At 42.1% G+C, this 23,887-nt stretch overlaps 1 protein-coding gene across 1 annotated transcript in view; it reads left to right on the forward strand.

Annotated features, from left to right (window-relative positions):
• The window catches only part of LOC137313352 (matrix metalloproteinase-16-like), a 200,226-nt gene that overhangs the window by 58,693 nt on the left and 117,646 nt on the right, over positions 1–23,887 (forward strand). The window contains exons 2-4 of the mRNA XM_067979480.1: positions 5,176–5,324; positions 16,692–16,814; positions 20,423–20,727. Of these exons, the coding sequence (XP_067835581.1) occupies positions 5,176–5,324; positions 16,692–16,814; positions 20,423–20,727 (577 nt within the window). The remainder of the gene's footprint in view (positions 1–5,175; positions 5,325–16,691; positions 16,815–20,422; positions 20,728–23,887) is intronic.

Here is a 23,887-nt window from a genome sequence, read left to right on the forward strand (position 1 = left end):
TTGTCTAAATCACATTGGAGCCTCTTCGCATCCTCTCACAACTCACATTCCACCCCAGCTTTGTGTCGTCTGCAAACTTGGAAATGTTACATTCCGTTCCCTCATCCAAATCATTGATATATATTGTGAATATCTGGGGCCCAAGCACTGATCCCTGCAGTACCCCACTAGTCACTGCCTGCCACCTGGAAAAAGACCCATTTATTCCTGCTCTCTGTTTCCTGTCTGTCAACCGATTCTCAATCCATGCCAGTATATTCCCCCCAATCCCATGTGCTTTAATTTTGCACACTAACCTCTTGTGTGGGACCTTATCAAAAGCCTTCTGAAAACCCAAATACACCACATCCACTGGTTCTCTCCTATCTATTCTACTAGTTACCTCCTCAAAAAACTCCAGTAGATTTGTTAAGCATGATTTCCCTTTCATAAACCCATGCTGACTTTGTCCAATCCCGTTAATGTCTTCCAAATGTTCTGTTATCACATCCTTTATAATAGACTCTAGCATTTTCCCCACTACTGATGTTAGGCTAACTGGTCTGTAATTCCCTGTTTTTTCTCTCCCTCCTTTTTTAAATAGTGGGGTTATATTTGCCACCCTCCAATCTGTAGGAACTGTTCCAGAGTCTATAGAATTTTGAAAGATGACCACCAATACATCCACTATTTCCAGGGCCATTTCCTTTCGTACTCTGGGATGCAGATTATCAGGCCCTGGGGATTTGTCAGTGTTTAGCCCCATTAATTTCCCTAGCACTTTTTTTACTAATACTGGTTTCCTTCAGTTCTTCCCTCTCACTAGACCCTTGGTTCCCTAACATTTCCGGGGAGGTTATTTGTGTCCTCCTTTTTGAAGACAGAACCGAAGTATGTGTTTAAATGTTCTGCCATTTCTTTGTTGCCCATTATAATTTCCCCCATTTCTGACTGTAAGGGACCTACATTTGTCTTCACTAATCTTTTTCTCTTGACATATTTATAGAAGCTTTTACAGTCAGTTTTTATGTTCCCTGCTAGTTTACTCTCATACTCTATTTTTCCCCTCTTAATCAATCTCTTTGTTCTCCTTTGCTGAATTCTAAACTGCTCCCAATCCTCAGGCTTGCTGCTTTTTCTGGCAATTTTATATGTCTCCTCTTTGGATCTAATACTATCCCTAATTTCTTTTGTAATATTTAGTACTTATGTGTCCATTGTTGAAACACATCAATATGTTTTCTCCAGAAAAATTTTATAACTGCAAACTTTCATAACAGTGCAATTATATCATTGAATCTTAATAGGCTTATTACTTATATTGGACCATTCCAAAGTGTAGCAAAATATAATTTGTATTGAATCATAATTAGTCAGAATGCATAACTGAAGCTTAATTTTAAATCATTTTTGTATTACATAGGAAGAGGAGTAGGCCTTTTGGTCCATGAAGCCTGCTGCACCATTTTGTTAGCCTGGCAGCTCTTTACCTTTTAGAATCATAGAAAGGTTACAGCACGAAAGGAGGCCATTTGGTCCATCAAGTCCGTGCCTGCTCTATGCAAGAGCAACCCAGCTAGTCCCACTCCCCCGTCCAATTCCATGTATTTTCTCTATATCCCATAATATCCTTACTTCTCAAGTAAGTATTTCCCTTTTAAACAACTTGATTCATTCTGCGTTCATTGTCTTAGGGCAGGATTAGTCTTGCAACCCTTTGTCTGAAAAATTATTTTCTGGGTTTGCTCTTAGTTCTGATTCTAAGATTATGGAGATGAAATTCAATTTTGGCCAGGGTGCAAAATGGACGATAGTGAATCGGTTCCTCGTTATACACCCATTATGGAAAAGAAAATCGGGTGGGGTGTGTAATGGGCGGCTAATTCTTTTCCCCCGCCAAGATTGAATTTCACTCCCCTATTTCCCATTCTTTTAGATTCCCTACTCGTGGGAAATTATTTACTATCTACAGTGTCAATTTCTTTCATTATTCAAAACACCTCAAATCAGATCACTTCTTAACCTCATTGTCTCCAAGTATAAAGCCCAAGTTTAACCAGCCTGTTCTTTAAAATTCAATAAAAATGTAAATTTATTAAGGTAATTTTACAAGTCCAATTCTTGTAAAGTCCGCATGTTAAAAGAGTCTTAACCGTCGGGAGCACATTTGTAAATTCACCACATCTCGCCTCTGGTTCTTTTGCCAATTACCTAAAAAACATTGGTTTATATTGGTAATAACAGTAGCCCATTGATTTTGTATTGTGCACAATACTAAAAGCTACCTGGAATTATTGGAGTAAAGAGTTTCAAAACTGAGAAAATGAATATTAATTAACCTATCCCCAATAATTGGCTAACACGTAGTGCTGTGTTAGACTATCATCTGAAAAGGAGAGCTGGCACCAATACCGCAAAAGATGCTTTCACTGCCCAAAATGCTATTTTCCAATTTGTGCTAAGTGGATGGTAGCAATGCCGATGGTTTGAAAATTCCATCCTGTATATATTGTTACATAGGATGGCCAATGGGCAGTGATGGATTGCAAAATAAATAAAGATTAATGTTTATTACAATCATTAAAGGTGCAACTGGCTTATGTGGCTATTGCCATGATTGATTGATTCTTTTGTCAATCAGCATTGTTGCTTAGTTCATGCATCATATGTTTTCCATATTCTATGATTCTAGGAAAAAATATTGTTCTAATGCACCTGGGTGCAGCATACCCGTAAACCACGGCCCAGAAATGTGATTGCACCGTGCCTGTTTTAAACGGGAGCCATGCCTCTAATGTGGCGGCTAGAAAGCGTGTGCTCATTACCAAGAGGAAGAACAATGCCCGATATATTGCTATCGGCAGAAAAAGAGGCAACCTGGGCCCGTGCCTGAAATGGGCGTTAAGCTCTTTACATATAAAATAAGAGGCCTAATGCCTGTTTAAGGCCCTGCTGGCTGCGTTCAGGAAAACCAGGTCTACATGAGGCCTAACCTACAGCCCTTAAAGGAGTGGTGGAGGCTGCCACCAAGGTAAGTTAGTAAAAAATACTTAACTGAATGTAGGGCTGAGAGAAGCAGGTGTGCTCCTGGCTCCACATTAAATCCACGGGCTGCTGCCGGCCACTTCTTGCCACCCTCCTCCTGATTGCCGCCTCGATCGCCCCTCCTAACAGCTGCCTCAACCACCATCTTGATCACTGCCTAGACCCCCTGTCTCGATTCTCGCCTCGACCCCCTGTCCTGATCGCCGTCCCAATGTCTCGCTTGCCCTGCCCCCCATCCTGGTTCGCCCCCACCGTCTCCTGATCACCCTCCCTTTCCCGGTTGCCCTCTCCCAGTTGCCCCACTCCCGTTCACATTCCCTACCCCTTTAACGACCTACCTGAGGGCTGCTTCTGGCCCAAAATTCAAAGCCTCTTCGCTGGTGAGCTGCCTGGGGACACCCAGCAGGTGTGCGCAGCTCGCCGGTCTCATTTAAATGAGGCCCGAGGCTCAATATCAGGTGCGCCTCAGGCCTACTCATTCAGGCACAGAGATCGTTCCCTGTGCCCAGTTCGCATCTAAGCTCACTGATCCAGGAGCCATAACTGATAATGCACATGCAGACTTATTTTACTAGCTTCTCAGAGACAAATATGAAAAAAATTTAAAATTTATGTCGGCTCTAATGGTCTCTCCATCATTTATTAGAACAAAATGCGGTACCTTGCTCTTGACTGGTCACCAGGAAGCACATGGCTGCAGCTTGGTGGACCCTGCCCATCAGGTTTTCCCTTCCCCCACACTCCCTCTGCAGAGAAATGCCTATAATCTGTTTGACACAGTAGCACAGCACTACAATTGGGTTCCAAAACTCAGGGAATGGGGGAGATGGAACCTGTGTCCTACGACTCAGTAACAAAACGAAAAATGCTGGAAACACTCAGCAGGTCAGGCATCCATAGAAAGAACAGACAAGACGTTTAGGGTATAGACCGTCAGAATTCAAGAGGACAGTTCCATAGCTGAAACATCTCGTCTGCTCTCTCCATGGATGCATCCTGACCTGCTGAGTGTTTCCAGCGTTTTCTGTTTTTGTTTCAGATTTCCAGCATCTACATATGCCTGCCATATTTTGTTCCTTCCATTCAGTGATGTCTTGTGTTGGGACTTTAAGATGGTAGGGCACTGTTACTCCAAAAGTATGTTTTTTTTTATAATGCAGATGACACAAAACTTGGAAGGGTAGTAAACAGTGAGGAGGATAGTGATAGACTTCAAGAGGATATGGACAGGCTGGTGGCATGGGCGGACACGTGGTAGATGAAAGTTAACGCAGAAAAATGCGAAGTGATACATTTCGGAAGGAAGAACGAGGAGAGGCAATATAAACTAGAGGACAAAACTCTAAAAGGGGTACAGGAACAGAGAGATTTGGGGACAGATGTGCACGAATCGTTGAAGGTGGCATGGCAGGTTGAGAAAGTGGTTAAAAAAGCATACGTAATCCTGGGCTTTATAAATAGAGGCATAGAGTACAAAAGTATGGGAGTCATGATGAATCTTTATTTACCAAATGATTTGGACGAGGGGAACAAATGTAGTATTGTGTCCAGTTCTGGGCACCGCACTTTGGGAAAGATGTGAAGGCCTTAGAGAGGGTGAAGAAGAGATTTACCGGAATGATTCCAAGGATGATGGACTTTAGTTACGTGGATAGATTGGAGAAGCTGGGGTTGTTCTCCTTTGAACAGAGATGGTTACAAGGAGATTTGATAGAGGTATTCAAAATCATGACGGGTCTAGACAGAGTAGATAAGAGAGAAGCTGTTCCCATTGGCGGAAGGGTCAAGAACCAAGGACATAGATTTAAGGTGATTGACAAAAGAACCAAAGGTGACATGAAGAAAAACTTTTTTGCACAGTGAGTGGTTAGGATCTGGAATGCACTGCCCGAGGGGCTGGTGGAGGCAGATTCAATCATGGCCTTCAAAAGGGAACTGGATAAGTACTTGAAAGGAAAAAAATTGCAGGGCTACGGGGATGGGGCAGGGGAGTGGGACTAGCTGGATTGCTCTTGCATAGAGCTGGCGCGGACTCGATGGGCAGAATGGCTCATTCCGTGCTGTAACCTTTCTATGTTTCTATGTGATTTCTTTGGATGGTTTTTCAATGGATGTAATGGACTGATCAATTGGCATCTCTCTTTTTTACAGATATGGTTACAGAAGTACGGCTATCTTCAAGCTAGTGAACCCAGAATGTCAGTATTGCGCTCGTCACAGTCCATGCACTCAGCTGTAGCTGCTATGCAGCGATTCTATGGAATTAAAGTTACGGGAACTTTGGATGAAAACACAATAGAGTAAGGAATATCTGTTTTCCCCTTCAGCCAGCAGCAGCTCACAAGTGCTGCATACGTCTGCTAGAAGAAGCCGATCAACTCCTACTTGTAATTCACAGAGCAACATTGCTGTCATTTTCAATAATACCAGAAAATATAAGATTTCTGCATTTCATCCTAAGGGAAAATGCCACTTATTAATGTAGTGGTTATGGGAGTGTTTGAAAGTAGCAGGAAATGTAAAATAATCATTTATATTCAGTAGGTACCCTTCAATTATACAGATCAAGAGTTTGCTGCTTTTCTGTTCCATGGTAGTGCACAACCATCAGCCAGGCAGGCCTAAGCTCTAATAAAAAAATATTTACCAGTAAGGTGCAGATGCACACAATTTAAAGACAATTTGCCACCTTGAAGAAAGACTGGGAAGATAGTGTGAGGTTGATAACAATTTAGAACTGCCCGATGCTATCAGTGATCAGGTCATCCCTGAGAAGCCAAAGTTGTTGGTGAAAATCGAACTTGACTTTTACAATAAGGATCTTTTGGGACAGTTTCCAGTCTGTATATATTCATCTAAACATTTTTGGAATAGCTAAAGGTCAAGCATTTGAAACTGCCCAAAATGTCTTATTGAAAACTCATGGCGGACTCCTATTTCCTCTGCTATTTTTAATACTCCAAACTAGCTCCATTGCCTTTAAAGGTGGACCAGTGAAACCTGACTAATTTCTGGGTGCTACAATACCAACCAGAAGATGGTGGATTGAAGTTTATGAGCAGTGTGTGCCTCAAAATTACTTTTCTCATTGGGGTGAGTTTTTCATATCTCTTGGCCAAGCCATCAGATACTGTGCATAAAATGGCAAGAAGTTCAGTTGTGAGGTGGGAGGGAAAAACTGATATTTGACATACCTTGAAGTTTGCTCAGCACTAACAGTGGTGGTACAATTTCTCAGACGATCTCACCCCTCCCGTTCAGAGGTTGCACAGTGGTAAGCTGCTTTCAAGAGAAGAAAACAGGGAAAATGCCTAAAAAAGTAATAAAGCCCATGAGTGAACCTTCCTCAAATTTATCAATGCAAGCAACACATGAGTCTTGCTGTCACAGTTAGCTAAAACTCAGTTACTAATCTCATTCAGTATGTTTATCTCCTGGGAATTAATTTGAATTCCATCTTGCCCAAGTAGTTAAAATGTAAGGCTGAAGCTTGCTTGAACAATTTCATAGCATAAAAATACACTTTTACAGCTGATTCAATAATCTCAATTTAGGAGGTGTTAAAGCTGCATTACACCAGACATACCCTAGGGGCATTAATTACTGTTACTGCTGTGAAAGTGTTTTAGCACCATTATCCCTACCTGAATAAGCATAAAAGAATGTAACTGTTAGCCTGTGCAAAAGGTAACTTCTTGAAGAATTGGACAAGTCTATTGTCATATGTTCTTAAAATCAAAAGTATAGAATGGAAATTGGCTTATAAAACATTTCTCAATGTCTTGATGATTTAAGTTGGAGAAGTATCAGGGACAGCTGAAAATCCAGGCTTAAAACACTCCAAAACTGAATGGATGATTGTGACAGAGCTGCTTCTTACAGGATATTAGAAGAAGCATTTCAACCATTCATGAGATTGGTTGGCATTAGAAGTACCACAAATAGGAACATAGAAACATAGAAAATAGGAGCAAGAGTAGGCCATTCGGCCCTTTGGGCCTGCTCCGCCATTCAAAATGATCATGGCTGATTATCTAACTCAGTACCCTGTTCCTGCTTTTTCCCCATATCCCTTGATCCCTTTAGCATTAAGAAATATATCTATCTCCTTCTTGAATACATCTAATGACTTGGCCTCCACTGCCTTCTGTGGTAGAGAATTCCACAGGTTCACCACCCTCTGAGTGAAGAAATTTCTCCTCATCTCGGTTCTAAATGGCATACCCCGTATCCTGAGACTGTGACCCCTGGTTCTGGACTCCCCAGCGATTGGGAACATCCTCCCTGCATCTAGTCTGTCTAGTCCTGTTAAAATTTTATATGTTTCGATGAGATCACCTCTCATTCTTCTAAACTCTAGTGTATATAGGCCTAGTCGACCCAATCTCTCCTCATGGTGAGAGGAGAGAATTACTATTTTCTTACTGCAATTGAGACCAGCTGATGATGCTATTGGAAACAAGAACAAAGGCATATTTTTGGCAAACAGCTGACTGTCCTAAAAGACAAGAAGGGTCAGCAGTATTAATTTTTATTTATTACAAAGTGGCAATAAAAACTTTCCCTCATGTGTCTATATATTAGAAACAGCTCTTGCATTTATACAAGTGTTTGTTCTTGATGCTCCATCCCATATGGCATATGGAGCATAGGTCACGTGGGGTAGCACTGTGAAAACCATATTTACCTATACGCATTTGGCATTTTACCAAAACCACCATTAAGATAATCTCTGAGTTTGAACCAGTGCTGAGTTTTAATAAAGTTGATGCATCAAGTTGAGCTGATTTTGATGGAGTAAGTATTGAGAACATACCTGCCTGAAGCTGGAAATGGGAGTCAAGGGCACTTTCGTAGTGCATTACACTAGAGCCCGAGTGTGCTGTACAACACAGTGGTAGGACATAGGTTCACACTCACACTCCACCTCCAGTGATTAACCTGTCTCAGCCATGAGGAACTACCGAGCAAAGGCCATAGGGAAAGATAGAAAATCAGAGGCCACGGACACTCCCGTTCATTTCCCAATGGCCATTTTCATATCCACCCGTACTTTATGACATGGGGAAAATGAAGACAAAGTAAAAAAAACTTTAAAGAACTGAGATCTATCCTCCAAAGCTAGTGAGCTAAGGGATTTCTTCTTGTACTCTCAGATATTCGTAATTTCGAACAGTTTAATTTTGCTCTAATATATTGTATTAGGCAGTTTGTGTGCAAATTACAGGAGGGCATTTTCCTTTTAAAGTTAATAAAATGAAATGCTGTATTTGGCTGAGGAAGCAAATCTTTATTTTAATTTCAGAACCTCTTGGCTGCATGAGGAAAGCACGTACAGCTTTATTCTAAGATGTTGAGAATGGTACTCCCTGCCAGTGCAACTGCTTCAGGCTTTGGATTCTCTCTCAGAATTCAACAGTGCCTCGATCTGACTTGCTGGAGTACAGGCCTTTGGATTTTTTTTCTTGTGGTAAAAACATAGCGGTAGGGCACATAATTCCTTTTTTAAGAAAAAGTGTGAAAAACTACCCATGAACAGAAATGTCTTCTCAGGAAAGCTACATGTGACTGCAATTTTGTTAGCAGGTCAATACTTTTGGAGAAAATAGGCATTCTTTCATTTTTCATTAAAAGAGGAATTTCAGGCCTTATAATAATGTGTTAGCCCGACTGTGAGGTGTACAGGGTTAGATTCTTTTCAATAAGTCAAACTGTTACCTTGAAAAAACCCTGACTTGGTTGAGCAGAGGAGTTAAACTCCTTCTGTGGTGAAGTATGTACTAAAGGCAATGTATGAAGTATTCCTTGAGTATTTTCCAGAAAAAAATAAACTCTATAGAATGTTACAGCACAGAAGGAGGCCATTGGGCCAATTGTGTCAGTGCCAGCTCTCTGCTGGAACAATCCAAAACTAATCACGCTGGCCCACTTTCTCCCCAAAGCTCTGTATCTTCCTCTGCTTAAAATGTTTATTCCAGTTTTATGTCTGATGTCCACACATTCAGTGTTTGGCTGGGTTTTCAGTTTCCGCACTTGTCAGGTCACGATTGCTGCCCATTTGCTTCAATGAGTGGAAAATCATGGGTCACAGTGTAATTTTTGTTTCTGTTGAAAAGGATTTATTACAATGCAAATCTCTAGAGTCTCAATTCTACAGACTGTTTTTAAATTTTGAGGCCTGGAAGTTTTGTGAAATATCAATCAGTCATCTTAGAAATACTTGAGAACAGTGAATTTGCCTGAGAATCTGTAGCTGCAATTGATTTAGAGCTGAAATCCCTTCAGTTCTTATAGCAGTAGCAAAACTAGTTCTCTGAAGCTAATAACATTTAAGCTAACATCCTTAAAGTTTAGAAAATATACACGTACTAATGCCCCCCTTTGCTTACTATGGCAGAGAAACAACCTCCTGCTAATACTGCCATTGTCTTGCATGTTTTGCGTTGTTATGAAGCAACTTGCACATAAAAGGAATAGTAAGTGCAGTCCAATTTGCAACAATCTGGGATATTGCATTTAGTGTGAGACCACCTAGAGGAGGTATTCTCACATATCTTTGGCTTCCGGTGCAGTATAACTTATCTCAAATGCACAAAATCATCTAATTAACTTGAGTGAAAATGATTGAAATAGACAATCGTGTTTATCTGATTACATTTACACAGGAAGAAGGGCATATAATGATGTGCAACTTTGCGCATACGCCAATTCTTGTGACTTCATCCTCAGGAGAACCAAAAATCCAAAGCAACTATCACATCTGACATGTTAAAATCTGTGGTTAGTATTATCCTTATAGAGTAGCTGAAACAGTTTTACAAATGTAGAGGTTCTACACATTATCCAGTGGACTTGCAGCACCCATATTTTGGCCCTGAATTTCCTCGCTATCTTCAGCCCTTACACTTATGCCATTATTGCACTAAAATGATTGAGGAAATTTGTGTTTTAGCACATTTCAGTATATTTGTGTAGTCATTATGCTAAATGTGAATTTCTTAAATTGTTTTAACAGTCCAAATCTTATCCCCATCAAAGTCCTCGCAGGGTCATTTGCATAGCTGCACTGTTCAAATACACAGACGTTTCCTGGGTTTACATCACTTCTACAAGCAGGGTATTAAAAGAAATCAGTCTACCAGATCCCCCTGTTACTTCAGTCAAGTGTATGTGAGGAATTGGTGAGCTGAGGAAGGCACCAACTTCACTTACTAATTACAGGCTTCTGAAGAACTTTTTTTTTAACCCCTTCACATGTTTTAATCACTGACCCCTGCACTTCATTTTACCTTAGTGCTTTTAGGACCTCCAACTTCCCCCACTTCCAAATCCACACTCAGATCAACTTCAGAGAAGGGATGTCTTTCCCCATGGGCAAGCCACTCTATTTCATCATAATGGAGGAGGAGTTGTAGCAGCAGCAGCGAGTCGAGGCCAGGAGAATCGGGCAGCTTGGCAGAGGACAGCAGCTCACCAGGTTCTACCCTCCCCTATATAATAAACTGGATAGCCTTGTGGTGAAGGATAGAATACTAGAGCCTGGTCTTCAGTTGCTTCCAAGCCTTTATTCACAGAGCTCCACACCACACCCTCGGTAAGCTCTCTTCTAAATGGATACAAGAGAGTTCCCAATTGATACCCACCACCTGAATACAATTAATACTAATTGATATAAATCACATGGATATAATCAACACCCAATGCGTGTACAGGCTGTACTGGTCCTCCGAGGACCTCGCCAAGGAGCTGTGCATCTGACGGCTGCACCTCTCCAAGGATGCCATTGGGCATCCCTGCCAACTTCATCACAAAGATTTGCAGACTTGCTCCACTGCCACTACTGCTCTGTCTGTGACAATTAAAGTAACAACACAGCCCTCAACCTTTACGACTCCGTATCCCTCCAAACTGCCACATCGGATCTGTGCAATATCATGCAGGTGACAAGACGCCCTATCATAAGACCGCTGAATTCCTCCACTTGGGCGTCACTCCCAGGCAGCAGAGGCACGGAGCCAGGGACATCTACAGCATACTGGATTCCCCAGGGTGCAGAGTACCATGATGGCATCCATGTGGCATTAAGGGGCACTAACTGACGGAAGTGAATATGAAGAAGTTCCATTCTGTGAAAGTCCAATTCATCCGTGATGTGAACCAGGCAGTGTCCTCCCTCAGTACTACAAAGGGCAGCTGAGGGCAGATTTAGCCGAATGTCTTCATCAACTGATCGATTGCAGTGGCAGCTCCTCAGCCTCACCTTCTTCCACCTACCCTACCAGATGACACCATAGCAAACCACTTTAGCCCAACATGACTTTGCCATGAAGCATTACTTGAGTGGAAGAAGTCCACACTAAATGAGTGCTCCCCTTCCTGAAAGTAATAAAGCACAGGATAACTGCATACTGTATTTCAAATAAAATATTTATTTTATTTACAGAGAAACAGTTCATTTGCTTCCAAATTATGCGACTTGCTAATCTTTCTCAGCACCGTGCTTCCACCCTGAGACAACCAGTGGCCGCGATTTGGAAGGCGCAATTTATGTTGCGTTCCAATCTATCCCCAACTGCCTCCAGAGCTGCCGTCTGTGATTCCATAAAAGTGGACCTTGCCTCTCATCTGGGGACCTGCTGCAGATGTCAATGCAGCTGCTGCAGGCTGCTTGATGCCTGAAAGGAAGATGAAGCTTCTGAGATGTTGTTGCCAAGGAGAAATGTAGACTCAACAGTCACACTTGCCAATTGCCGTATATCCTGGTAGATTGTGGTCAGAGCCTTATCCTCAGGTTTGATATTCCTTTTTTTGAGGTGAGTATCCATAGTGTCCCACAACTATGAAGTCATCGGCAGCCTTCTCCTCTGTCTCTGCGTAGAAGAGGGCACATCCTCACCCATCTCCCACTCCTCTGGTTCCCTGTGCTTAGTGTCTCACCTGGTGGCAATTCCTCATTATCATTGTTTAAAGCCCCCAGGTGAAAGTCCGTTAGCTGCTGCCTGAGAGAGGGGAAGCCAGTGACGCAGGTGGTAATCTAGGGGAGGGTCTTGGGCCAGAGGTGGATGGGCCAGAATGACTTTGCTCTCCCCATTGCCATAGCTTCAGTCCTTTTCATACGGAACAAAGTTGAAGAACGGGCTGAGGTCTTCTTCCTTCTTCTCTTCCTGTGCCCCCTGAGACTGAGGTCGATTTGCTGGAAAGGATGGCAGAGTGAACTTGACCTCCTGGGCATGAAGGAGACGGGAGGGGGGCAATATTGTGTGTGTATGCAGTTAGGCAAAGCAATATTATAGGTGCTTAGTTACTCACCTTGGCAAGATAACGCCGACTTCTGCCTTCAGCACAACTATGGCGGCATGTGTTCCCATGAGGTCCATGGCTTTTCTCTCATGGTGGGGGTGAAGGGACGCAGTGTTAGGATGCCCCCTCCAGTGGCCTGCCTCTGCCTTGCATTGTGGGCCAGCCTCTCCTGCAACAACATAAGTAAATAAAGGTAAGGCTGGCAGTGGAGGAGTGGACGGTGTGTGTGATGTGAACTGAAATATGGGGGCATGTGCAGATTTTAGATGAAGGAAGGTGTTTTGGGGGCTGTGTTTGGAAGTTTTTTGTATGATGGGGGAGGTGTGTAACCATAGTGCAGACTAAAGTGTCAGTAGATGCCCTTAACGAGAGGGCAGTGGGAAGGGTTAGGGGAGTGTTGTTTTGAGGGTGAAGAATATGGTGGTGCCCAAGGTGGGCAAGAAATGAAGGGAAAACCACTGTGAGTGCCTTACCTTGCCACACCTGTGAAGGGGTGAGCTTGACCCTCAGGATGAAGGAGAGAAGGGGATGGAATGCATATGCATTGAGCGCTGACAGGTAGACATTATAGGTGCTGAGTTACCCACCTGGCCCCAGCAGGAAGACACCAACCATTACCTCTGCCACAGCTATGATGGCGCGTGTACCCATGAAGGCCATGATCTTCTCCTTATGGTGGGGGGGGGAGATCATCGAATTTGTTTTTCCGCAGTGTCCTGCTGCCCTGGGAGTGAAGGAGTTGCCCAAGAATACCAGTGCCATCTCCCTTCAGGTGCCACGAAAGACTGCTCTGCCAAGCTTGAAGGACCATTGTCGCAAGAGACTGCCTCCTCTCCTCAATCTCATCTAAAAGGGCACCAATGTCTTCCTCTGAGAAGAACATTGTTCTGCCTCTCCCATCTCTTCTGCCTGCTTGCCTAGTGGGCATTGGTGCCACCTACATTGTCATTCTTCTGCCAACATAGAATAAAGTTGTGGGTTATAGAAGCCATGGAGATATTTGACCAGAACTGAAAGAAAAAATATTCCCATGGTTATGCTGAAGACTAGAATCTGCAGAGAGCTTTTAAACAGTTACACCACTGATACATTCAAGTTTCCTGGGAGTTCAGCTGCTTATATTTATTTTACACATGAACCATGGCAGTAATTACACCAGTTCATATGCTAATTAACTTACCCAGGAAATTTGCATGGAACTTTGTCTGCTGGTGAGTGACATAATTTTCCAGCGCAGGAACAGCGTAACTACGGTGTAACTGGCATTGAGGAAATTCGGGTCCTTTATTTTATTCGAGAACATCTGGTGAAACATTGAGAGAGGTCAGTGTCTAGGGCCATAGTCTGTGGCAGTATCCTTCATAAAATCATCTCAAAAACTTTAGGAAGAGGTGGAACTGATGCAGTGACAGCATTCAATTCTGCCAACAACTGGGCCATTTTAATAAACTGGCAGTGAAATAATTATTTTCTTTCTCCGACCTTACTATCAAAAGGATGATGTTCACACTCTGGTACCTCACCCTAGTGGCCATTATTCATATGTGATAGTGGATATTGGCAGATTATTTGGATGGGGAAGGCATCACAAATAAGTCTCCACAATGGGCGTGTGATCCTCCTGCTCAGTTTTCCTCTGTGTGCTCCACTCAGTTGATCCTTCATGCCCAAGTGCAATAACAGGAAGATTTATCTTAATATGTCCTTTGTGAATAAAATCAAAGTTAATAAAGCAACCATAGCAAAGGCCCTTTCCATCCTTTTGCTGCCCACGTAGGTTATTGTTTAGTAGATCCAGAAACCTTCATGTCCCTGTGCGTAAGGTTGATCTGTGACTGAGCCGCCTTGTTTAAATCTGCTGTAAGTGATGTACCTGCGGTCAGATCAGTGCTTCACACTCTGCTGTTATTCATACGCACGCTGATCTGGAGAGTTCTTCATCTGTTTTCTTCACTCCTTTCCTGGAAGCAGAAACTTGTGCTGCGGTCCAATTCTGTGGGGACTGGCAGCCCCCTGATGCCTCACCAAAGTGGCCCTTCTTCATGTGAGAGTCTAGACAGTGATTGTTGGCAGGCTACTTGACTGGAGGGCATCACGACTAAGCCTCATCCAGCAGGAGCCATTGGATGGCGACCAGATATTACTGTGCCAGTTTCCCACCCCCCGCCCCCCCACCCAGCTTAGGGAGACAATGACCAATTGTAGCCCCTTCTCCACCCACTGCTCCCCTAGCTGAGTTGAGCGAACTTACTAATTCAGTACAGAGCAGGATGTGAATTTGGCACATTCCTGATTAGCATCACACTAGGCAATGCATTTACTCACTCTGCCAACAATTTGCCTTTTAATAGGACTTTGAGTGCTCTATACAAGTGTTAGATTGTCTGAGAGCTTCGCATCATTTAGATAGAACTATATTTGCATAATTATTAGTGAATGATTATATTTATGTGCAGTTCTACTTAACTACAACCAATCCAATGTTATATAAAGTTCTGATATTAGATTTGACGTAATGATGGAACAAGTGCATCACTTTGGCACTGGACATGTTGTGGCAAAGAGAAAAGTGAAATGAATATGAAAATTCACAATTTTTCAAATTCAGATCACGATAATAAATAGAGGCCTCCCCTCCTCCCACCACCAAGAAAATGAATAGGTTGGAATTATAGTTCCAACAGGTGAAAAATGTCTGCTTTGTCCACTTTTCCAAATATAAACCTGTGATCTTGAAATCAGATTAAGTTTTTAAGCATCAGTGTTGAACCTGGCCCCCTCCTAAAAAAAATGGACAGTATAATTTGCCAGATATTAATTTTTGTGGCCTGATTTATACCACTCAAAATTGACCTTTTGCACTAATCAAACTTTTGAAAGACAAAGGCAGACCTAGCATAAGGTACTTGAAAATCAGGCTATTGGTTTGATGTTATTCTGGTGCATGTAGTGCTTGCTTTAATTCACTTTATGATGTGGATAATGACATCTTAATGGCTTCATATTTTTTGTTCTGTCCCTTGCTTCTTTCACGTGATATAGTGATATCACCTTGAGGTGAGAATTTGTTTTGTTTGTCTTGTTTAAATATCTCCTCATTTTTCAAATATGTGTCAATTTTTCTGTGGTGTGGACTTAATTATTTTAAACAGTAATGTCTGCCTTTAAGAGGGTAATTGTGCCCCTCCAGATATAGTTGTATAATTTGAAAAATGAGTATAACTAATAAGCATATTTCAGATCCGTTTAGCGTTAGGACATCCACCAAAATGCTGGGAATAATGGGGAGAGGGCTAGATTCAGACATCACATATGTCAGAGAGTGAGTTTTTTCTTAAATCAAGTAAAAATACCAAACTGTTAGCAGCAGTGAATTGGAAACCATACATGACTGGATGGTTAATGCACTTAGTCCAGGATCAGCAAGGATTAATCCTTAATTGATCATGCTGTTAAATGTCCTATTTCTAAATTACATTGTGAGATTTTTTTCTGCCAGATAATCACAATTATTATTCAAAAGGTGATTACTGAAAATGTAGCTTTTGGCTTATTCTGTTCTATATTTCACTCATTATCATGAAATTGAATCCATTTAAATATATATCCACCTGAAGGCTTATCTAAACTAGTAGACCAAAAATGTGGTATGGGTATCACAGCATTAAAAGAAAGGTTCTTTAATTATTAGGTTTAATTTAGCAAAATGAAAAAAAAGCATTAAAGCTGCAGTATTTAACAGACAGCCATGGATTGATGGAGACTGGAGAATGAACAGCTGAGTAATGAATAGATCATGAAGTTCTAACTTGCTGATTAAATGAATGAATAGAATTCATTGATAAATATGATTGAATTATTTTCAGGGCCATTACACCTGTGTCGTTTTCAGTTTGAATCCAACTCTGAGGACTTCCTGAGACAAAACCAGAAGCCTAATTTAAAAAGGGACTAAAAATCCAATCAGATCTATTAAAAAAAGACAATTAAAAAATACGTTGGGAGTCATAGGGGTCGATTTTAACTGTTCCCGCTGGGTGTGAAATGGGCAGTAGGGCTTGGACACCCATTTTACACCCCATCTGATCTTCCTTTCCATTGACTTCAATGGGCTGGATGTAAAACATGCAGCCAACCCACTGCTGCCCGTTTCTCATCCAGGGGAACTGTTAAAATTGACCCCATAGGGTCTGTTTAAAGAGCCGAGGAATTTTATTCTCCCTTCACGGTGTAAAACTCCACGGGCTCTACAGTACAGATTTTCCTTTAAAACTGCATATATTGCATTGAAAAGAAATGAAGCAACAAACCTCACTGTTAAAAAGAACAAACGTACCAGGTTTAAGGATGTATTTTATCTTTCACAGCTGGATGAAGAAGCCCCGCTGCGGTGTGCCCGACCAGTTTGGCAGCAACGCTAGATTTAATGCCAGAAGAAAGCGGTACGCGTTAACTGGGCAGAAGTGGCATCATAAACATATCACCTACAGGTACCTGGGCTCACACATCACCGATTAAGCAGCGTCACTTAATATTCATTGGGATGTGAACTGTAAAGATAAAAAGATAAAAGATCTCAGTGCTGTAAATCTGAACTGAAAACAGAAAATGCTGGAAATGCACAACCTGCTAATAAGAGAAAGACCTCTGACGAGGGTCCCACTTGAAAAGCTAATCTATCTTTCGCTTTTAGGCACTGACCTCTGGCATTTTCCTTTTTAATTTCAGAGATCTGTAAAATATTACTTGCTAGGAATTCAGCAGCAACCTGTTTGTCACTGACAAGTAAAAATTGATTTTCTGTAGGGTATGTGTAAAGCTGAATGTATGCCAGCAAGCTTTATTACATATTTACTATTTTAGGAGCAAAATAACACGGTCAATTGTCAGGTGAAAGTAAATACGTTATTGCTGCCCTGTTTTGCTGTCTGCACGTACGTTCAGTTGTTTGGGACTGAAACTGTTTGAAAGTAATTTTGACAAGAAGACATAATGATGACTAGTCTTCCAAGACTAAAAGCTGCGGTAAAATGTTAACATTTTCACTAAAAGGGTCATTTTCTCACTTTGCCTAACCTACTGATAGTGCATATCGGAAATTTGGATGTGCAATTTTGCATAATTTAACTTGAAAGGGAACAGACACTCGATAAACTGAGATACCCAACATTCAACTATTCTGCTTTAGAATAATGTCCTACATCTAGGCTTGCAATTTAACTTGGAGCCGTGAAGCGAGCAGTGGGGAGGATTTCCGGACAGGAAATCCGGATATATGGGCTTCCCAGACGTCGTGCAGAATTTAACTGCAGAACGTCTTTTAAATTTTCTCAACAGGTTTCCCGCGCGACAGCCAGCGAGATTGACAGGCTGCCTGTCAGGCAGGAAAGCAGCCGGGGAACAGATGCCAGGAGGTAGGGGTGGGACATCAGTTGGGGGTGGGAAGGGTCGTACATCGGTGTGGGGGGGGGGGGGGTTAGACATCGGGGGGTCGGACGTCGGGGTGGGGGTGGGCGGCGAACGGAGACATCGGGAGGGCTGGAGGGCGGGAGATAGCAGGGTTGGGGGGGCATGGCAGAGACATCGGGAGGGCCAGAGACATCAGGAGGGCTGGAGACACCGGGGGGAGGGTGGTTGGAGACATCGGGGGGTGGAGGGGAAGTCGTAGATAGATCGGGGGTGGTCAGACATTGGAGGAGGGTCGGACATCACGGGGGTGGGGGGAGCAGCCGATCACGGGGGTTTTATCACAGCGGGTAGGCTTGTTGGGCCTGAAGGAAGCAATCCTGTTCCTCTTGGCCCACAAGCAATGCAATAAAGGCACTCACCTCATGATCCAGCCCTTCTCACCTCCTTTTACCTGCCGGGATTCTCAAGCCCCGGGAATCCCGGCCTCCATCAGCTACAAATAAAAATGCTGTTAAATTGGAAGCCTCCTTAAAAGGTTTTACTGGCCGACCAGCCTCCTGAGACTGGGTTGGTCGCCCGCCCCGCCTCCTGAGACTGGGTTGGTCGCCCGCCCCAAACCCGCCTCCGTTAAAACCGGAAGTTGGCGGGTTGGAGACAAGTTGGGGTCGGGTTTGACATTTTTACAATTTTTACCTTCCCACTCGCCCCCAACCCACCCATCATTGGGGATTAAAATTCCTCCCCTAGTGTCCGTCCAACCTGACTAGAGTAAACAGCCTACTTTTTTGACAGATTAGATACAATCCACTTGTATTCCTAGGTTCCAGAGTAAAACAGCTTGCCTGTTTCAGTAACTTATTGCAAAAAGGAAAAAAAAGTTTACAAAACCTGAGATGCGCACCATATGGATTATGATAAACTATATCCATCCCAGTGCACCTTTTTGACAGACCCCAAACTAGCTTAAGGGATGATGAACGCTCCCAAGCATTTGCCTTTTAGGAACCTTTAGTTCAGTAATTGTTAAACACAAAAGCAGGTTATTGAGAAACTGTGAAAAATGGATAAAGGTTGTGCTGTGCAATATTAGTGACAAACATGTTAGCATGTTCATATGAAATTCCTCTATCTTCTTTTTCAACAAAGACATTAATATATAAATGGGTTAAAATAGAAGAAAAAACAACTTCATATGAATGCTTCAATAAATTTACTGCTAATATCACAGTGTCATTTCAAACCAATGGATTCACCAGGGTTACTCTTATTAATAGAATGGCCCTAGATTTGTCCCAGCTGAGATCAGCTAACCCAGATGAACCTTGACAGCCTGTCTGGCTCAGTCCACACTGAGCAGTGCACTTTCCACCTGCGCCATTGGGGACCATGTGAGTGCTGTTTTACCAGATCTCACTTGTTACCACTGTTACATCCCAATTTCCCAGTTGTCTTCAGTATAACACATTGCATTAATTCTGTTATTTTAATAACCTGTCAAATGACAATAAGTCAAAATTAACAACAGTGCAAAAGTACAAAACTTGTAGGAAACCTTCCACTATAATTAAAGAGCACTGCCTTTATCACCAGAGAAACAAGAAGAGGCGGAGCAAGCATATTGCAGTGATCTCATACAATAGGCACAAATGATGCTAAGCAAACATTTTTGTTTAATTTCATGAACGACCACCTCATGACAGCTAGGAAAAAAAGCAACATTTTTACAGTAGGTTGAGATGATGGAAGGTGGGTGGAGGCTCATTTGGAGCATAAACACCGGCATAGACTGGTTGACAGAATGGCCTGTTTCTGTGCTGTAAATTCCTATGAAATTCTATGTAAATGCTGAAATGTGGTACTTATTGTTCAAAGTGATGCGATAGTATGCTGGGAAAATGCCACATGCAATCCCAGCCTCTTCCTCAACAGATGGAACGCTGAAAGAAGTTAAACTAAGATTCTTTCTATTGGTTCAGGTAGATGTTAAAGATCCCTTGGCGATATTTGAAAAAGAGCAGGGAGTTCTTAAGTATTCTGGCCAGCATTTTTCCCTTAGCCAATGGGAAAAAAGCAGCTTAACTGGCCATTCATCTCATTACTAATTGAGGGACATTTCTGGTGTAGAATACATGTCCATATTCACTTACCTAACAATGGGTACTACAGTTAAAAAGTGTGAAATTACTTGAGATGTTTTGATGTCATAAATGCAAATATTAATTTATATTTTATGATTAATACCACAGCAAGCTATTATACATAATATGGAGATTCAGAATTTTTCTGTAAAATATAACTGTCCAAATATTCTTAGTTTCTTTTAGTTTCAAAAACTCGAAGAAGCTCCAAGATAATTAAGGCAGCCAAATCTTAGTGGAAAACTCAGAAGTCTCCACGTTAATATGGCGAGTTCCCATCTTCCACAGAGTTAGTCACAACTCTTCTGAAGGCAGTGATTTAAAAAACTACTCTGAAAAAAATATTTCTTCTCCAAAAGTAAGATAAGGCTATTTACTAGGCTACGCATATCATTAGAGATTAGTGATCTTTCGATTTTCAGTAGTTCTAAAGTCCAGCCCATCTGTCAATTGGCCAAGAGAAACCAAAAGAAATGCTGTCATAATTTAACAATGTCACATCAAAACTCATTTCATCAAGGTAGTCATTTTCTTTCTTATTTTGCCTACAGCATTAAGAACTTCACTCCTAAAGTAGGAAAACTTGAAACACACAGAGCAATACGCCGTGCCTTTGATGTGTGGCAGAATGTAACTCCCCTGACATTTGAAGAAATACCGTATGAGGAGTTGGAAAACAAGAAGAGGGATGTGGACATTACAATTATGTTTGCTTCTGGTTTCCACGGTGACAGCTCACCTTTTGATGGAGAAGGGGGCTTCCTTGCACACGCTTATTTCCCAGGACCTGGTATTGGGGGTGACACTCACTTCGACTCTGATGAGCCATGGACATTAGGAAATCCAAATCATGATGGTAAGAACTTTTTTTACATAAAGAAATCTGTGGAATATATTAATGTTCTGTATACGTACAGACCTTATCACAATTGAAAGAATAATTGTGATCTTATTTTGGTTTGAAGCTCTCTTGATGTTGATGAACATTACCTAGGTCCAGGAGAGAAATTGCTATAATAGGAGGCTTGTATTAGCAGACAGTTTATTATAGGAGCTGATACTATAAATACATTAGACGCTGACATTATTACTTTCACTCTTCAGAGACTACACTAAAACAAACAGCAATACAGGCCACAGCTGTTTCCTTTCAAAGGATGTGTAAATTAAGACACATTACTCTGTCATTTCTGTATTAATTACATATTATATCATAGAAAGAATACAGCACAGAAGGAGGCCATTCAGCCCATCGAGTCTGTGCCGGCTCTATGCACGAACAATCCAATTAGTCCCACTCCCCCGCCCTATCCCTGTAGCCCTGCAAATTTTTTCCTTTTATGTACTTATCCAATTCCCTTTTGAAAGCCATGATTAAATCTGCCTCCCCCACCCCCTCGGGCAGCGCATTCCAGATCCTAACCACTCACTGCGTAAAAAAGTTTTTCCTCATGTCGCCTTTGGTTCTTTTGCCAATCACCTTAAATCTGTGTCCTCTGGTTTTTGACCTTTCCGCTAATGGGAACAGTTTCTCTCTATCTATTCTGTCTAGACCCTTCATGATTTTGAATACCTCTATTAAATCTCCTCTCAACCTTTTCTATTCTGAGGAGAACAACCCCAGCTTCTCCAGCCTATCCAAGTAACTAAAGTCCTTCATCCCTGGAATCATTCCAGTAAATCTCTTCTTGACCCTCTCTAAGGCCTTCACATCTTTCCTAAAGTGCGGTGCCCAGAACTGTACACAATACTCCAGTTGTGGTTGAACCAGTGTTTTATAAAGGTTCATCATGACTTCCTTGCTTTTGTATTGAATGCCTCTATTTAAAAAGCCCAGGATCCCGATGGTTTTTTAACTGTTTTCTCAATCTGCCCTGCCACTTTCAACGATTTGTGCACATATACCCCTGGATCTCCCTAATACTGTACCCCTTTTAGAATTGTGCCCTCTAGTTTATATTGCCTCTCCTCGTTCTTCCAACTCAAATGTGTCACTTCGCATTTTTCTGTGTTAAATTTCATCTGCCACGTGTCTGCCCATTTCACCAGCCTGTCTATATCCTCTTGAATTCTATCGCTATCCTCCTCACTGTTCACTACACTTCCAAGTTTTATGTCATCTGCAAATTTGGAAATTGTGCCCTGTACACCCAAGTCCAAGTCATTAATATATCAAGAAAAGCAGTGGTCCCAGTACCGACCCCTGGGGAACGCCACTGTACACCTCCCTCCAGTCCGAAAAACAACTGTTCACTACCACTCTCTACTTCCTGTTACATATGAACATATGAACATACGAATTAAGAGCAGGAGTAGGCCATTCAGCCCGTCGAGTCTGCTCTGCCATTTGATAAGATCATGGCTGATCTGATTGTGACCTCAACCCAACTTTCCCGTCTACCTACTATAACCTTTGCCTCTCTTGTTAATCAGGAATCTATCTAACTCAGCCTTAAAAGTATTCAATGACCCTGCCTCCACCACTCTCTGGGGAAGGGAGTTCCACAGACTCACAACCCTCTGAGAGAAAAAAATTCTCCTCATCTCCGTCTTAAATGGGAGACCCCTTATTTTTAATTGGGTTACTTTGCCAATTCTGTATCCATGCTGCTACTGCCCCTTTTATTCCATGGGCTTCAATCTTAATGACAAGCTTATTATACGGCACTTTATCAAACGCCTTTTGAAAGTCCATATACACCACATCAACCGCATTGCCCTCATGGACCCTCTGCCTCCATGAGTAGATCTCCTTTTTGGTCCCTGATCGACCCCAGAGTAAAAGCCTCCTCTTACTACCCGTTTACTGTTTACATGCCTATAGAAGACTTCTGGATTCCCTTTTATGTTTGCCGTCAGTCTATTCTCATACTCTCTCTTTGCCCCTCTTATTTCCTTTTTCACTTCCTCTCTGAACTTTCTATATTCAGCCTGGTTCTCACTTGTGTTATCAACTTGACGTCTGTCAACTTTGGTGGAAGAGCCGCGTAAACCCTGGAGAAAAGGCGTAAATTTTGTCTATGCCATTTTTCCTGTGTTTCCGTGGATCTTTTTTTCTGCTTTATCTTACTCTCTATCTCTTTTGTCATCTAGGGAGCTCTGGCTTCGGTTGCCGTACCTTTTCCCCTCGTGGGAATGTACCTAGACTGTAACTGAACCATCTCCTCCTTAAAGGCCGTCCATTGTTCAATTACAGTTTTGCCTGCCAGTCTTTGATTCCAATTTATCCGGGCAAGGTCTATTCTCATCCCACTGAAATTGGCCCTCCAATATATACCAAATTATATATTTTCCAGAATTCTCTTTACCAAATAACCTAGTAACGCTTCATAAAACACATTGGGGGTTTTGCTACATATAGCATCCAGAGTAATTCTTCCATGTTGTGTGAGATCCTGTGAGATGCCTCTAACCTATTTTTTTTACACTGGTGAAGGGCCAAGGCCCAAAGTGCAAGGTATCACCAAGGTTGAAATGAACAGTGCAGGGTTGGACCATACATACTGTCCTTTTTACATACAGTGCATATTGTATAGTGCAACTTCCAAAGAGATGAATGTATTTAAAGAGGTATATTTTGCTATGTGTAAGGTTAAAGACATATGCCATTTACCTCCAAAAGGTGTTCTCCTAATTGACTGCCATAACTTTGGTGGAAGATCCGCCTAAACCCTGGAGAAAAGGCGTAAATTGTGTCTATGCCATTTTTCCTGTGTTTCCGTGGATCTTCCGCTGAAGTTACAAAGGTCGCCCCCTTTTAAATTCAACCCTGAACCCTTTGGATGTACCGGGGAATTTTTTTAATGACACTTTAGTAAAATAGTTTTTCTGTATGGAACAAAATATACTGGCAAAAAAAACACAATGGGGTAAATGTTTGTCTCCACTACCTGGCTGGTAATCTGGCAGAATGGATCACCTGCCTGTTGTAGAACTCACCCGAATTTCATTCCATTGTAATTAAAATCGGACGAGTTGTACAATGATTGGCCAACCGCTCTGCCAGATTACTGGAG

The sequence above is a fragment of the Heptranchias perlo genome, chromosome 3, assembly GCF_035084215.1.
Source record: "Heptranchias perlo isolate sHepPer1 chromosome 3, sHepPer1.hap1, whole genome shotgun sequence".
NCBI lineage: Eukaryota > Metazoa > Chordata > Chondrichthyes > Hexanchiformes > Hexanchidae > Heptranchias > Heptranchias perlo.